General features: G+C 45.0%; 1 protein-coding gene across 6 annotated transcripts in view; it reads left to right on the top strand.

Moving 5' to 3' along the window:
• The window catches only part of MEAK7 (MTOR associated protein, eak-7 homolog), a 34,489-nt gene that overhangs the window by 8,841 nt on the left and 8,406 nt on the right, over nt 1-17,242 (top strand). For 5 of the 6 annotated variants that reach the window (XM_060085138.1, XM_060085142.1, XM_060085140.1 and 2 more), the window contains exons 2-5: nt 3,248-3,425; nt 5,716-5,946; nt 6,308-6,452; nt 15,403-15,825. In XM_060085138.1, coding sequence (XP_059941121.1) covers nt 3,273-3,425; nt 5,716-5,946; nt 6,308-6,452; nt 15,403-15,825 — 952 coding nt within the window. In that variant the 5' untranslated portion in view covers nt 3,248-3,272. Of the gene's footprint in view, nt 1-3,247; nt 3,505-5,715; nt 5,947-6,307; nt 6,453-15,402; nt 15,826-17,242 lie in introns of those variants that run through there. The other variant, XM_060085143.1, reaches the window with a different exon arrangement.

Here is a 17,242-nt window from a genome sequence, read left to right as displayed (position 1 = left end):
CAGCCGCTCCGCGGCATATGGGATCCTCCCAGACCGGGGCACGAACCCGTATCCCCTGCATCGGCAGGCGGACTCTCAACCACTTGCACCACCAGGGAGGCCCTGGTGGAAGATTTTTAATTACAGTTAAAATTTCATTTCTTGTGATAGGTATATTTTTTATCAAAAATATTTATTTTTTTAGGATATATTTTCTAATTCTTCCTGGTTCAGTCTTGGAAAATTGTACCTTTCTAAGAATTTGTCCATTTCTTTGTGGTTGTCCATTTTATTGGCATATAGTTCTTTGTAGTAATCTCTTATAATCCTTTGTATTTGTGCAGTATCAATTGTGATTTCTCCTTTTTCATTTCTAATTTTATTGATTTGCGTCCTCTCCCTTTTTTTCTTGATGAGTCTGGCTAAGGGTTTATCAATTTTGTTTACCTTCTCAGAGAACCAGCTTTTAGTTTTATTGATCTTTGCTATTGTTTTGTTTGTTTCTATTTCATTTATTTCTCCTCTGATTTTTATCATTTCTTTCCTTCTACTGACTTTGGGTTTTCTTTGTTCTTATTTCTTTAGTTGTTTTACGTGTAGGGTTAGATTGTTTATTTGAGATTTTTCTTGTTTCTTGAGGTGAGATTGAATTGCTATAGACTTCCCTCTTAGAACTGGTTTTGCTATGTCCATAGGTTTTGGGTCGTCATGTTTTCATTGTCATTTGTTTCTATATATTTTTTAATTCCTTCTATGATTTCTTCAGTGATCTCTTGGTTATTTAGTAGCGCACTGTTTAGTCTCCATGTATTTGTGTTTTTTTACAGTTTTTTTTCTTGTAATTGATTTCCAGTCTCATAGTGTTGTGGTCAGGAAAGATGCTTGATATGATTTCAGCTTTCTTAAATTTTCTGAGGCTTGATTTGTGACCCAAGATGTGATCTATCCTGGAGAATGTTCCATGTGCACTTGAGAAGAAAGTGTATTCTGCCACTTTTGGGTAGAATGTTCTATAAATATCAGTTAAATCTAACTGGTCTGTTGTGTCATTTAAAGCTTGTGTTTCTGTATTTATTTTCTGTTTGGATGATCTGTCCATTGGTGTAAATGGTGTGTTAAAGTCCCCTACTATTATTGTGTTACTGTTGATTTCTGCTTTCATGGTTGTTAGCATTTGCCTTATGTATTGAGGTGCTCCTGTGTTGGGTGCATAAACATTTATAATTGTTATATCTTCTTGGATTGATCCTTTGATCATTATGTAGTGTCCCTCCTTACCTCTTGTAACCATCTTTTTTTTTTTTTTTTTTTTTTGCGGTACGCGGGCCTCTCACTGTTGCGGCTTCTCCCGTGGCGGAGCACAGGCTCCGGACGCGCAGGCTCAGCAGCCATGGCTCACGGGCCCAGCCGCTCCGCGGCATGTGGGATCTTCCCAGACTGGGGCACGAACCCGTGTCCCCTGCATCGGCAGGCGGGCTCTCAACCACTGCGCCACCAGGGAAGCCCAACCATCTTTATTTTAAAGTCTATTTTATTGGATATGAGTATTGCTTCTCCAGCTTTCTTTTGATTTCCATTTGCAAGGAATATCCTTTTCCATCCCTTCACCTTCAGTCTGTATGTGTCGCTAAGTCTGAAGTGGTTCTCTTGTAGACAGCATATATTTGGGTCTTGTTTTTGTATCCATTCAGCCAGTCTGTATCTTTTGGTTGGGGCATTTAATCCATTTACACTCAAGGTTATTATTGATATGTATGTTCCTATGACCATTTTCTTAATTGTTTTGGGTTTGTTTTCATAGATCTTTTTCTTCTCTTGTGTTTCCCCCCAGAGAAGTTTTTTTAGCACTTGTTGTAAAGCTGGTTTGGTGGTGCTGGATTCTCTTAGCTTTTGCTTGTCTGAAAAGCTTTTGATTTCTACCTTGAATCTGAATGAGATCCTTGCTGGGTAATCTTGGTTGTAGGTTTTTCTCTTTCATCACTTTAAGTATATCCTGCCACTCCCTTCTGGCCTGCAGAGTTTCTGCTGAAAAATCAGCTGATAACATTATGGGAATTCCTTTGTATGTTATTTACTTATTTATTTTTTAATAAATTAATTTTATTTATTTATTTTTGGCTGCATTGGGTCTTCGTCACTGCATGCGGGCTTTCTCCAGTAGCGGCGGGTGGGGGCTACTGTTCGTTGTGGTGTGCGGGCTTCTCATTGTGGTGGCTTCTCTTTTTGTGGAGCATGGGCTCTAGGTGCACGGGCTTCATCAGTTGTGGCACGTGGGCTCAGTAGTTGTGGCTCATGGGCTCTAGAGCGCAGGCTCAGTAGTTGTGGCGCATGGTCTTAGTTGCTCGGCAGCATGTGGGATCTTCCCGTACCAGGGCTCGAACCTGTGTCCCCTGTATTGGCAGGCAGATTCTTAACCACTGTGCCACCAGGGAAGTCCTGATCTCACAGCTTTGGCCAACCATGATCACAGCCGTCTGAGGTTGGGCTGTGATTATTCCCATTTTACAAACGAGGAAACTGGGGCACAGAGAGTTTTGGTCGTTTGCCCAAGACCATACAGCCAGCCAGGTGGAGCCAGGATCACAAAGGGAAAAATATGTCTAATAGCACATCTGCTCTGTAGGTGATATTTGCAGGGTGTTGATTTTATTTAAATATGTATGATCATCCAGCCTTATAGATTATTTTTTCAACTCAGACTTTTAAAAAATGAATATTTAGATTGAAATCCTGATTCTTCTACATTTTAGTTACATTAGCTTAGAAAATGTTTTTGAATAAAGAAATTGGCTGATGGGCTTCCCTGGTGGCGCAGTGGTTGAGAGTCCGCCTGCCGATGCAGGGGATGCGGGTTCGTGTCCCAGTCCGGGAAGATCCCACATGCCGTGGAGCAGCTAGGCCCGTGAGCCATGGCTGCTGAGCCTGCACATCCGGAGCCTGTGCTCCGCAACGGGAGAGGCCACAACGGTGAGAGGCCCGCGTACCACAAAAAAAAAAAAAAAAAAAAAAAGAAATCGACTGTTGGTTGGCAATTATGAGCAGGCCTCAGGCAGTCAGAAGAATTAGAATTGGGTTTTCCCACTTTATTTGTGTCGACCATTAATTTCTACCACACTGAAACAACATTACATAGCTCTAATGTGTTGTAGCTGCATTTTCCAAGTAGGTCAATATTGATTACCTTCACCATATAATTATTGATGTTTATTTTCTATGATTATTACATTTTGATTTCCCTCCTAACTGGGTGTGAACTTTCCTTCTGCAGAGAATCCTGCCAGCTACCAGGACAGATGGGGAATAACGGGAGCCACCCAGGGCAGAGTTTCTCCTCGCGGTTTCGTCCTGAGGAGCAGGCCGAGATTGACAGATTGTTTGATGCTCTGTCGTCAGAGAAACTTGGCCCCAGTACCTCGCCCGGATCCTTCTCTCTGCAGGCACTGAAGGCAAGAGGAACAGTCAGAAGTTCATGTTTAGTTTGGAGAGGGGTCAGGCCAGAATCGGCTGTCTGTTCCTGTGAGACAGGTGTGGGAACACGGGGGCATGTTTTTTCTAGAAAGGGACAGATAGTACCTATTTTCAGCTTTGTGGGTTCTGCGGTCAGTGTTGCAGCTGCTCTGCTCAGCCTTTGTTTCACAGTGTTTTGGGTCTTTTCCCACTTGAGGTCGACTAGAGGGACTGGCCTCTTGCTGTCTCTTGAACCACTGTCCCTGGTTTCCCTCCAGACGAGAGTGACAGGCTGCCCTTTGCTGTATTTGTGGGTCCAATAACTGCAAAGTTTCAAGTCCACCTTGGCCTTTAGGATTCGTAAATGTTTGACGTCCTAGGAATTGTGTGGTTTTCCTAACAAAATAACGAAGTTTCAGAGTCAAGGTTCACCTGACAACACGTGAGAACTGCCCATTTACCCATTTTTGGCCCCGTTCCATGGGGCTCTTAGCCACGCCTGGCTCTGGCCAGGGAGGACTGGGGTCACAGCTTTGTGTGTGTGTGTGTGTGTGTGTGTGTGTCTCCACTAGACCAAAAGCACCCCAGTCTGCTGGGTCGCCCACTAAGCTGGAGCAGACAGAACAAGACAGGCCACTTAGGGACTTAACTGCTGAGTTGGTGACAATGTTCACACGTGTTTATCAAGAAAAATAGGGTGGGGCTTCCCTGGTGGCTCAGTGGTTCAGAATCCTCCTGCCAGTGCAGGGGACACGGGTTTGAGCCCTGGTCCGGGAAGATCCCACATGCCGCAGAGCAGCTAAGCCCATGCACCACAACTACTGAGCCTGCGTTCTACAGCTCGTGAGCCACAACTACTGAGCCTGCACACCACAACTACTGAAGCCTGCGTGCCTAGAGCCTGTGCTCCACAAGAGAAGCCACCGCAATGAGAAGCCCGCGCACCGCAACGAAGAGTAGCCCCCGCTCGCCACAACTAGAGAAAGCCCACGCACAGCAACGAAGACCCAACGCAGCAAAAAAAAAAAAAAAAAAGATAAATAGGGTGAAAAGTTGGTCAGAAAACCTTGGCAACCAAAGAAAGGTTCCTTTGGGAACGAATTAGAGGTTTCTCTTCCAGTAGAACTTTGGAAACACCGACAGAAATAGGAATACTCTTTTTGAGCAATGAGGGTGGGAAACTGCTTTATAAGAAATGCAGAATATCGATGTTGTCACTGTGTAGACGCGGGAAGTTGTTACAGGAGAGTTCAGTTTTCAGACCCCACTGATTCAGTTCATGGTTTGCCTTCTCTCCCCCTGTATTTGTGATCCCTGGACCAAATCAGATTTGATGTTGGAGTCAAAGAGAAAAGGATATTTACAGAATGTTACTGGCAAGACAATTAAAAACTAGATTTTTTTTTTTTTAATCTTTTGGCCGTGCTGCATGGCATGTAGGATCTTAGTTCCCTGACCAGAGATGGAACCCATGCCCTCTCCATTGGCAGTGTGGAGTCTTAACCACTGGACCGCCAGGGAAGTCCCAAGAACTAGATTGTTAAAATTTTTTAAAATTTTTATTGGAGTGTAGTTGATTTATAGTGTTGTGTTAGTTTCTGCTATACAGCAAAGTGACTCAGTTATACATATACATATATCTACTCTTTTTTAGCTTCTATTCCCATATAGGTCATTACAGAGTTTTGAGTAGTTCCCTGTGCTATACAGTAGGACCTTATTAGTTATCTATTTTATATATGGTAGTATGTATATGTCACTCCCAATCTCCCAATTTATCCTTTCCACCCCCCCTTTCCAGTGCATACTGAGCACAAAGAACTTGGATTGATAAAGCTAGCTAATATATTTGGAAGTCCATAATATAGAGGACACCAATTTAGCCCTACACAGACCGTATGTTCCATATGGAAATAAATTTAGACATGCAAATGACAGCTACTAGAATCTAGAATTGAGCAGATGTTGTGAGCAGAGTGAAGAGCAGACGATGGCCAGAGGCAGGAATGACACGGCCAGTCTGGGGAGACTGGGAAGTCTGGAGGGCAGGATGGGAACAGATGATGGAAGAGTCTGATGGCCAAGATGAGCCACAAGCCAGGACGCGTTAGGTGTGTGAGTCCTGGGGTGTCATGATGCCCTTAGGTGGGGAGAGATGGTGCATTTGGGGATCTAGGAAGGTTATGTGCTGGTAGCAGTGGTTGGTCTTTCTCCCTTAGCTATTTTTCCATCATCCTGCCTCATTTGACTGGCACCCCGTCTGACCTTTTCACCTACCTGTCCCCGCAGAGCCATGTGGGGGAAGCTCTTCCCCCAGAGATGGTCACCAGACTGTTTGAGGGCATGTGGAGGGTGGACGTGACTGGGAAGACCAAGGGGCCCAGTGAGCGCATCTCCCGGGAGCAGTTCACAGTGTCCATGTCCCACCTGTTGAAAGGAAATGCTGAGGAGAAAAGTCTCGTGATCCTGAAAATGATTTCTGCCACAGAAGGTCCAGTGAAAGCAAGAGAGGTCCAAAAGGTAAGAGGCCACCAGGCCCTTTGCAGCCATCCCAGGCAGCCTTGGTTTCCTTTGGTGGGGGACCTAGGACGATTAAGCAGCTGATGGAGGCATTGTGCACAAGTCCACCCGGAGCGGGGGTGGTACCTAGACCATGTCACTAGTTGAGGTCAGAACTCCTGGACAAAAAGGCACTGGCAATCTAGACAAGCCAAAGGTATCATTAGAAAAATGAGTAATTACCCAAGTTACATCATCTGTTTCAGATTGTGGTCCATCACAGTTGGCCTTAAAGAGATGAGACACCCTTCCCCATGTTGATATGATGTAGGTCATAGGTCACAATGGAAATGCGATTAATGGTAAAATTGCGGTCTTCAAGTTTACAGAGGATCTGGTTGGCTCTGTGGCACACGTGCTAAACTACAGACAGGAGCTGAGAGGCTGGACTCAGAAGCAAGCCCCAGGCTCCCTGTCCAGGGTGCAGGTGCTGGCTGCTCAGCTGTGCTCTGAGATGAAGCTTCAAGGCAAGTGCCCTTCCTCAGTCCTTACACTTTGGCCTTGTAGAGTGGTATCACGCCATCTCCATTACTGTAGGCTCGTACTAAAGTTTTGAAACCAGCAAATGTGAGTCTTCCAACTTTGGAGGATTATTTAGATTATTTAATCGTGGGCAGTCGTTCATAGTATATCCTTATAATCCTTATTTCTGCAGGGTCAGTAGTGATGTCCCCACTTTCATTTCTGATGTTAGCCATTTGATTCTTCTCCTTTTTTCTTGGTCAGTCTAGCTAATGGTTTGTTCACTTTTTGTTATTTTCAAAGAGCCAACTTGTGGTTTTATGGGTTTTCTCTGTTGTCTAATCTCTATTTCATTTATCTTCATCCAAGTCTTTTATTTCTTTCTTCTGCTTCTTTTAGATTTAGTTTGTTTTTCTTTCCTTTTTTTTAAAAAAAAATTTATTGAAGTATAGTTGATTTACAATGTTGTGTCAATTTCTGCTGTACAGCAAAGTGACTCAGTTTATATATATGAATATATACATTCTTACTCTTTTAAAAAAATATATTTATTTATTTTTGACTGCATCAGGTCTTAGTTGCAGCATGCAGGATCTTTCATTGCAGTGTGCGGGCTTCTCTCTAGTTGTGGAGCATGGGCGCAGTAGGTGTGGCGCGTGGGCTTAGTTGCCCCACGGCATGTGGGTTCTTAGTTCCCTGACCAGGGATTGAACCAGAGTCCCCTGCATTGCAAGATGGATTCTTAACCACTGGACCACCAGGGAAGTCCCTATATTATTATTCATTTCCATTATGGTTTGTCACAGGATATTAAATATAGTTGCCTGTGCCATACAGTAGGACCTTGTTGTTTATCCATCCTATATATACCAGTTTGTATCTGCTAATCCCAAACTCCCAATCCTTCCCTCCCCTCCCCTACCTCACCCTTGGCAACCACAAGTCTATTCTCTATGTCTGTGAGTCTGTTTTTGTTTCATAGATATGTGTCATATTTTAGATTCCACATGTAAGTGATATATAGTATTTGTCTTTCTCTTTCTGACTTACCTTTCTTAGTATGATAATCTCTAGGTCCCTCCATGTTGCTGCAAATGGCATTATTTCATTCTTTTTTATGGCTGAGTAATATTCCATATATATCTGCCACATCTCCTTTATCCATTCATCTGTCAATGGACATTTAGGTTGTTTCCATGTCCTGGCTATTGTAAATAGTGCTGCAATGAACACTGGGGTACATGTGTCTTTTTTTTTTTTTTTTTTTTTTTTGCGGTATGCGGGCCTCTCACTCTTGTGGCCTCTCCTGTTGCGGAGCACAGGCTCCGGACATGCAGGCTCAGTGGCCATGGCTCACGGGCCCAGCCGCCCTGCGGCATGTGGGATCCTCCCGGACCGTGGCACGAACCCATGTCCCCTGCATCGGCAGGCGGACTCTCAACCACTGTGCCACCAGGGAAGCCCTGTATGACTTTTTTAATGTGTTGTTGGATTCGGTTTGCTAATAATTCGTTGAGAATTTTTGCATCTATATTCATCAAAGATATTGGCCTGTAATTATCTTTTTTGTTAGTGTCTTTGTCTGCGTTTGGTATCAGGGTGACGGTGTCTTCATAGAATGTCTTTGGGAGTGTTCCTTCCTCTTCAGTGTTTTGGAAGAATTTGCGAAAGATCGGTATAAGTTCTTCTTTGTATGTTTGATAGAATTTGCCTGTGAAGCCATATGGTCCTGGAATCTTATTTTAGGCAGGTTTTGTTTTGTTTGCTGTTTGTTTGTTTTTTTAACAGATTTGATTTCTTTTCTAGTGATTGGTCTGTTTAAGTTGTCTCTTTCTTCATGATTCAGTTTTGGTGGGCTGTATGTTTCTAGAAAGTTGTCCATTTCTTGGAGGTTGTCAAATTTGTTAGCATATAATTGTTCATAGTATTCACTCATGGTTTTTTGTATTTCTGTGGTATCTGTTGTGATTTCTCCTTTCATTTCTTATTTTGTTTATTTCATTTCTTATTTTGTTTATTTCATTTCTTATTTTGTTTATTTGGGTCTTCTCTCTTTTCTTTTTGGTGAGCCTGGCCAAAGGTTTGTCAATTTTGTTTACCCTTTCAAAGAAACAGCTCTTCATTTTAAATAAAACTATGGTTTTATTGATTTTTTGGTTTGTTTTTTAATCTCTCTTTTATTTATTTCGTTTCTGATCTTTATTATGTTTCCTTTGCTTTATTATCTTTTCCTTTAGGTTTTGTTTGTTCTTTTTCTAATTTTTTTTTTTTTTTTTTTCTTTTTGCGGTATGTGGGCCTCTCACTGTTGTGGCCTCTCCCGTTGCGGAGCACAGGCTCCGGATGCGCAGGCCCAGCGGCCATGGCTCACGGGCCCAGCCGCTCCGCGGCATATGGGATCCTCCCAGACCGGGGCACGAACCCGTATCCCCTGCATCGGCAGGCGGACTCTTAACCACTGCGCCACCAGGGAGGCCCTCTAATTTTTTTAGGTAGTGTTTTAGGTTGTTTATTTGAGATATTTGTTTCTTTTTTTAAAAATATATTTATTTAGTTAGTTTTGGCTATGCTGGGTTTTCGTTGCTGTGCGCGGGCTTTCTCTAGTTGCGGCGAGCAGGGGCTACTCTTTGTTGCAGTGCGCAGGTTTCTCATTGCAGTGGCTTCTCTTTGTTGCGGAGCACAGGCTCTAGGCACGCGGGCTTCAATAGTTGTGGCACACAGGCTCAGTAGTTGTGGCTCACGGGCTCTAGTGCACAGGCTCTGTAGTTGTGGTACACGGGCTTAGTTGCTCTGCGGCATGTGGGATCCTCCCGGACCAGGGCTTGAACCCGTGTCCCCTGCATTGGTAGGCAGACTCCCAACCACTGCACCACCAGGGAAGTCCCAAGATATTTGTTTCTTAAAGAAGGCCTGTATCACTATGAACTACCCTCTAAGAACTGCTTTTGCTACATCCCATAGTTCTTGTATGGTTGTGTTTTCATTGTCACTTGCTCAAGGTAGTTTTTAATTTCTTCTTTGATTTCATCATTGACCCATTGCGTTTTCTTTTTTTAATTATTTTTATTTTTGGCTGCATTGGGTCTTCGTTGTTGCATGTGGGCTTTCTCTAGTTGTCGTGAGTGGGGGCTACTCTTTGTTGCAGTGCACGGGCTTTTCATTATGGTGGCTTCTCTTGTTTTGGAGCAGGGCTCTAGGCTCGTGGGCTTCAGTTGTGGCACGTGGGCTCAGTAGTTGTGGTGCATGGGCTTAGCTGCTCTGCAGCATGTGGGATCTTCCTGGACCAGGGCTCAAACCCGTGTGTCCCCTGCATTGGCAGGCACATTCTTAACCACTGCGCCACCAGGGAAGCCTGACCCATTGTTTTTTTAGTAGCACGTTTAGTCTCTATGTAATTGTTTTTTTCTCGTTTCTTTTCTGTGGTTGAGTTTTAGTTTCATGCTGTTGTGGTCAGAAAAGATGCTTGAAATAATTTCTATACTCTTAAATTTGTTGAGGCTTGTTTTGTGCCCAAGTGTGTGGTCAATCTTAGAAAATGTTCTGTGTGCACTTGAAAATAATGTATTTTTTTTTAGATGTAATGTCCTGAAGATATCAATTAAGTCTAACTGTTCTAATGTATGATTTGGGACCTCTGTTGCCTTAATGATTTTCTGTCTCAAAGATCTGTTCATTGATGTGAGTGTGGTGTTAAAGTCTCCTACTATTACTATATTCCTGTCAGTTTCTTCCTTTATGTCTGTTTGTTTTCTGTATGTGGGAGCTCCTATATTGGGTGCATATATGTTGACAAATGTAATATCCTCTCCTTGTATTGATCCTTTTATTATTATATAGTGTCCTTCCTTATCTTTCTTTATAACCTTTGTTTTAAAGTCTTTTTTGTCTGATATGAGTATTGTAACCCCTGCTTTCTTTTCATTTCCGTTTGCCTGCAGTATCTTTCTCCATCCCCTCACTTTTAATACACATGTGTCCTTTGCCCTAAAGTGGGTCTCTTGTAGGCAGCATATTGTAGACTCTTGTTTTTTATCCAATCTGCCACTCAGTGTCTTTTGATGGGAGCATTTAGTCCATTGACATTAAGGTAATTATTGATAGATATATATTTATTGCCATTTTAAACCTTGTTTTCCTGTTGATTTTATATTCTTTTGTCCCTTTTTGTTTTTCCTTTTGTGGTTTGATGCTTTTCTTTTGTATTTTGCTTATAGTTTTTTCTTTTTGATTTTTGTGAATCTGTTGTATGTTTTTGATTTGTGGTTGCCCTGTTTTTCAAGTATGTTAACCCCTTCCTTTATCTACTTGCTTTAGACTGGTAGTCACGTAGGCTCAAACACATTCTAGAAAAATAATTGTGATTTTCTCTTTCTTATAGATTCTTACTACTTTTCTGTTTAGAGAAGACCTTTCAATATTTCTTTTAGGATAGGTTTAGTATTGCTGTATTTTTTTAGTTTTTGCTTGTCTGAGAAATTCTTTCTTTCTCCTTCTATTCTAAATGATAATCTTGCCAGGTAGAGTGTTCTAGGTTGCAGATATTTCCCTTTCAGGACTTTGAATATATCTTGCTGTTCCCTTCTGGCCTGCAATGTTTCTGTAGAGAAATCAGCTGATAGCCTTATGGGGGTTCCCTTGTCATTAACTCTGTGTTTTTCTCTTGCTGCCTTTAGAATCCTCTTTTTATGTTTAACTTTTGACATTTTTATTATAATGTCTTGGTGTAGGTCTTCTTGGGTTTATTTTGTTCAGGACCCTCTGTGTTTCCTGTATCTGGATATCTGTTTCCTTTTTTTAGCTTTGGGAAGTTTTAAGCCATAATTTCTTCAAATACATTTTCAGTCTCCTTTTCTCTTTCTTCTCCTTCTGGGATCCCTATTATGTGTAGATTGGCAGGCTTTGTATTCGCCCATAGGTCTCTTATATTGCTTCATTTTTTTCACTTGGCTTTCTGTCTGACGTCCTGATTGGGTGATTTCCTTTACTCTATCTTCCAGATCACTTATTCGTTCTTCTGCATTATTTATTCTGCTATTCATAGCCTTTGGTTCTGCTTTCATCTCAGCAAATGAACCTTCTAATGTTTCTTGACTCCTCATTATAGTTTCGAGTTCCTTTTTACAGTAATCTGCATTTCTATCGACAGCCCTTCTTAATTCCTTCAGTATTTTCATTATCTCCTTTTTGAACTTGGTATCTATTAGACTGAAGAGGCCTGTTGCATTGTTTGTTCTTTTAGGGGAATTCTCTCGATATATTAATTGGGAGTGGTCCCTCTCCTTCTTCATTTTACTTATATTTCTCTTGCTCTATGAGTTTAGGAGAAACAATTATCTACTGTAGTCTTGGAGGGCTATTTTTATGTGGGAGTGTCCCTGTGTAGCCTGCATGGGTTTAATATTTTTTTGGTGCAAGGGCTGTTTTTAGTAGGGATGCCTGCTGCCGCTTTCCTCAGTGTGTGCTGGCTGTTATCCCTTTGATAGGAGGTGCGACTGGTGTTGCAGTGACCAGAGCCTGCACTGGACAGTGAGTGGGGACTCCTTTTCCCTCTGTGGTTATCACTGCCCTGTCCAGGGCAGGGTCTGCTCTCTAGTTGTTGGTGTAGAAGCCCCCAGCTCTGTTTCTTAGCTGCATTTCTGATCTGCACTGCAAGAATAGGCAGGATTGGAGCGCTCCCACTGGGAGAGGAGCCGCTGAGTATTACTCTGCTGGAGCTGTTCACCTGTGAGTGTGTCACCTTTCACCTGCTGTGTGGACTCACAAAGTACACTGTTGTTGGCACTGCCCTCAGCCCCACCTCAACTGTGGGTGTGCTGGCAGTCAGCCCTGGTGCCTCTCAGGCTTTGTTTTCACAAGGCCACCAGCGCAGATCCACTGAAGTCAGGTCCCAGGACTGCAGTAGTTACATACCTGGACCCACTGTGGGAGCTTATGGATGCAGCTCAGACCCTGGCCCAGCCCAACCCATGCGTGTACGTGCCCACAAAGCCCAGAACTGCTAATGCCAGACCCGTCCCAGCTGCGGGAGCACCAGTTGTCTGTCTGGATGTTCCACAGGCACTGAATTTACAAAGTCGGCCATGGAGGTATAAATCCAAGGTTCACGCAGCCGTGGGGAGAGATTTCAGCTCTGCTTCCTAAGTCACACGGTCTGTGGGCCTCAGCTGTGATTTCAGCCCCAGCTCTGCATACGGGAAACCCACTGGTGTCTGCTTCTGGGGGCACCAGGGCAGTGGCTGGGGCACATGAGCCTGCCCAGGCAGGAGGGGACCGGGGTGGCCAGGGTGTGTGACCTGCCTGGGCAGGATCCTGTCCTGGAGCCTGCATAGGCAGGTGCCGGCGGGTGGGGAAAGGGGCCGCGATGGCAGCCCCGCCTCTACCTTGGCATGGTGCTTAACAATGGCGCTTCGCTTCTGTGGCGGCCCCGGGTTCTTCCGCAAACACTCCTGGTTGCTGCGCCCCACGCTCCAGCCCCTTCAGGCTGTCTCCGCACAGCCAACAGCAGTCCTCTCCCTGGGTCTGTCCTCTAAACCCCGTGTTACAGCACCCAGCCCCCACCCAAACCAGCAGACGCGCATCTCAGGCTGGGGCAAACAGGGCGGTGGCACAACCATCCGTGTAGGTATCTCTCTGTCCTGCCTGCCACTAACTGGTTGCTGTGCTCTCCTCCAAGCCTCTGAAGCTCCCTTTCTGTCCCGGCTGATCTCCCCACCGGTGAGGCTTCCCTGGGTGTGGGAACCTCTCCTCTCCTTCAGCTCCACCCCCGCAGGGGCACAGGTCTCGTCCCACTTCCTCTATTGTTTTTTTCCTTTGTCCTGCCCAGTTGCTTGGAGATCTTTCTTGTCCTTTGAGGTGTTTGAGGTCTTCTGCTAGTTTTCTGAGAGCATTATTGCATTCATAGATGTATTCTTGATGTTTTTGTGGGAAGAGGTGAGTTCCACGTCCTACTACTGACCATCTTGATTCTGATCGCTAGTTTGATTTTCTTTTTTTCATTTCTCAAGTTAGAAGTTTAGGTTATTGATTTGAGATCTCTCTTCTTTTTCATATAGGCATTTATGACTATAAATTTCCCTCTAAGCACTGCTTTAGCTGAAGCCCATAAGTTTTGGTATATTGTGTTTTTGTTTTCATTCATCTCAGTTTTTTCTTTCTTTCTTTTAAAAAACTTATTTATTTATTTATTTATTTATGTGGTCGTTCCGGGTCTTAGTTGTGGCAGGTGGGCTCCTTAGTTGCAGCTCGCCGGCTCCTTAGTTGTGGCATGTGCACTCTTAGTTGTGGCATGCATGTGGGATCTAGTTCCCTGACCAGGGATCGAACCCGTGTCCCCTGCATTGGGAGCGTGGAGTCTTAGCCACTGTGCCACCAGGAAAGTCCCTATCTCAGTATTTTCTAACTTCCCTCGTGATTTCTTCTTTGGCCTGTTGGTCGTTTAGAGGTATATTCTTTAATTTGTACGTGTTTGTGAAATTCCCAAATTGCCTTGTTACTGATTGGTAATTTCATTACATTGTGGTTGAAGAACATACATTACATGATTTCAGTTCTTTTCAATTTATTGAGGCATGTTTTATGGCCTAACGTATGGTCTGTTCTGGAGAATATTCCAGGTACACTTGAGAAGAATATATATTCTGCTATTGTTGGCTGAGAAACAGTATATAATTAAATTTACTTGGGATTTAAAAATACCTTGTGGTGAATCTCTCTGCAAAGTAGATTCGTTTTATAAAAGTGTTACTGTTTTATTATAAAGCTGGATTTTGAAACACAGTTTGAAAAATTAAGTGAGGTATTTGGAACTTGGAAAGAATAATGACAGTATACTGTATAATACTGTTATATATATAGACACATGTATATACACATATATACACATACATACACACACATATACACATATATACACATACACACACATATATATACATATATACACATATATACACATATATACACACATATATACACATATATATATATATATATATATACACATATATATATATATGAATGAAGTACTGATAGCTTGTCTTTTGGTATCACCTCCATGTCACCTCTGTTCTTAGTAGGTAAGAGATGGAAATCAGAAGGATGGGTGCTGGTCGGAAACAATTAAGTATAATTTGTAGTTAATGAAATCCGTGCTCCCCAGATAAACTAGAGGGGTGCCCAGGAAGTAACCGACCACTACCCTGCCGTAGCTGGAGGACAGCACACTTTTTAAATCCTTTCCAAATGATTTTGTTAGGACTAGTGGCTTTTGGTGTAGCCCTCTCAGGAGGGATTGCTGGGGAGTCTTGGGGCCCTGGGGTGAGGGTGTAGCTGTCTCCTGTGTCTCTGAAATGCAGCTTGGAGCAGAGAGAAAAGATAAGAGTGTCGATGTTGAATTGTTTAGATGAGCACTGTCCGACAGAGACAGAATGTGAACTCCAAAGCCAACCACATACGAAATTTTACATATTTCAGTAACCACATGGAAATACCAAAAAGAAACAAGCAAAATTAATTTTAAGAATATGTCCAGGGCTTCCCTGGTGGCGCAGTGGTTGAGAGTCAGCCTGCCGACGCAGGGGACATGGGTTCGTGCCCCGGTCCGGGAAGATCCCACATGCCGCGGAGCAGCTGGGCCCATGAGCCATGGCCGCTGAGCCTGTGCGTCCGGAGCCTGTGCTCTGCAACGGGAGAGGCCACAACAGTGAGAGGCCCGCGTACCGCAAAAAAAACAAAAAAGAATATGTCCAAAGTATACTTTAACATGGGCAATCAATGTAAAAAAAAAATGAGATATTTTACGTTCTTTTTCTTTTTCACGCCAAGCCTTTGAAATGGGGTGTGCATTTTACACTTACTGTGCATCTCGATGCGTGGCTCTTCCGCTGGACAGAGCAGGTTTAGGTAAGTAGATAAAAGGTGATGTCATCACCCACTAATACTGTTTTCTCCTCCCCTAGGCGGTGAGAAGCTTCTGGGGCCTCAGCGGCTGGACTGTGACCGAGCCACGATTGAGGACTGGGTGTTCAGGGCCCCCCACGTGGCCACGTTTCTGAGCGTGGTCATCCACCAAGGCTTTCTCCTCCTGTGCTCGTCCCTCGATCTGGCCACCCTGGTCCCTGAGCGCCAAGTCGACCAGGAGCGGGAGTTTGCGAGCATCCTGGATGTCCTGTCCGTCATCTACATCAACTCCCACCTGCCCAGGGAGCAGCAGCATCGCTGGCGCCTGCTGTTCTCATCCGAACTCCACGGGCACAGCTTCGCCCAGCTCTGTGGGCGCATCACACATGGGGGGCCCTGCGTGGTGCTGCTCGAGGACCATGACGGCCACGTGTTCGGTGGCTTTGCTTCCTGCTCCTGGGAGGTCAAACCTCAGTTTCAAGGTAAGTCTTGGCCACCAAAACCCCACATGGTAGCACCAGTGTTCATTACAAGTTCTGGTCAGGCGGCTGCCGTGTGGAGGCCTCCGAGCCCCGCCAGGGGCTGTGCGTGTTTCTTCCATCTCCTCCCATAAGCGTTTTGCTAGACATGTTTGGGAGGATAGTGAAACGTGGTGTTTCTTTATGATGGTTTAACTTCATGGATTTCTTTATAGATTCTGGCTGCAGGGTCAGGTAAGCAGGACAGCTGTCCTCACCCCTGGATTTCAGGTGAGGAAACAGCGGATCAGCATCATTAAATGATGCCAGGTCCTGACCATGGGCGAGGCTGGGCTGTAGGTGCTGCGTAGGGGACTGGGAGATACCGGCTCTTGCAGGTGGGGTGTGTTTTCTCGGGGAACCGTCTTCCTTTCTTGGAACCCCCTGTGTGGGTCTGCTTCGCTGCTAATGCCCGTAGTTTTTCGGTTTTGTGATTTTGCTGGAGATTGGAAGCTCTTTGCTAGACCTTGAATGCCCTGGATGAAAGGCCCTAATGAAATACTTCCCCTCCTCAAAAAACTACTCTGATAAACGCTCTTAAAGGGCTCGTTTTGAAAACGCTCATCTCCTGTCAGTGGCTGTCCTCGTACTCAGAGGTGAACCTGTCTTCCCAGGATGGATGTTACTGTGTGTCCCCTGGGCTGCCTAAGTCTGTGTTCTCAGAAGGTCTCCTGGGGGCCAACAGCTGTGAGGTGGAGGGCTTTTCCTAGTGGCTCTGAGCAGCCAGATACAGGCCTGTCCTCACTCCCCTCAGCTAAATGGGGCAGCCTGGCCGACGCAGTTCCGGGGAGGGTCCCTCCCAGTGAGGGGGCGAGGCTAACACCCTCCCTGGCTGGGTCAGTGGAAGGGAGAGCCCAGGGTCCTGAGATGCGAAATACGGGGGAGAAAGGCCACATGCTCCTCTGGGGTGGGGGCTGCACGTCGTAGCCAGACAGCTGTCAGCTGCGTCCCCGCGCCCCCTTCTCTCCACCCCGCTCTCACCTGCATTGCTGCAGGTGCCTTCTGCCTGGCCCTCGGCTCCTGGTCTCACCCGTCCAGGTCATTTGCCACATCCCAGCCCACCTGCTGTGGTGCTTGTCCCCTGGAGACCCTTGGACGGACCCCCAGTGCGCTCAGAATGGTGAATCCTTTATCTCCAGCCTCACGACCTCTACTGTGCCCTGTGCTCCGGACTCAGTCTCACTGAATTACCCAGAGTTTCCACAACAGGCTGCGCTCTCATCTCAGGACTTGGCACGTGCTGCTTTTTCTCCCTCTTCCACCTGTTGGCACAGTCAGCTCCTTGTCGGGACTCAGTCCAGGGTCACCTGCTTCAGGAAGCCTTCCCGACCACACGAGTGCCACCTACTCCCTGTGGTCCTCTACGGGACTGCACGCTTCT

This window comes from Mesoplodon densirostris, chromosome 19 (assembly GCF_025265405.1).
Source record: "Mesoplodon densirostris isolate mMesDen1 chromosome 19, mMesDen1 primary haplotype, whole genome shotgun sequence".
In the NCBI taxonomy this organism is placed as follows: Eukaryota; Metazoa; Chordata; class Mammalia; order Artiodactyla; family Ziphiidae; genus Mesoplodon; species Mesoplodon densirostris.
This window is presented reverse-complemented; position numbering and strand designations above follow the sequence as displayed.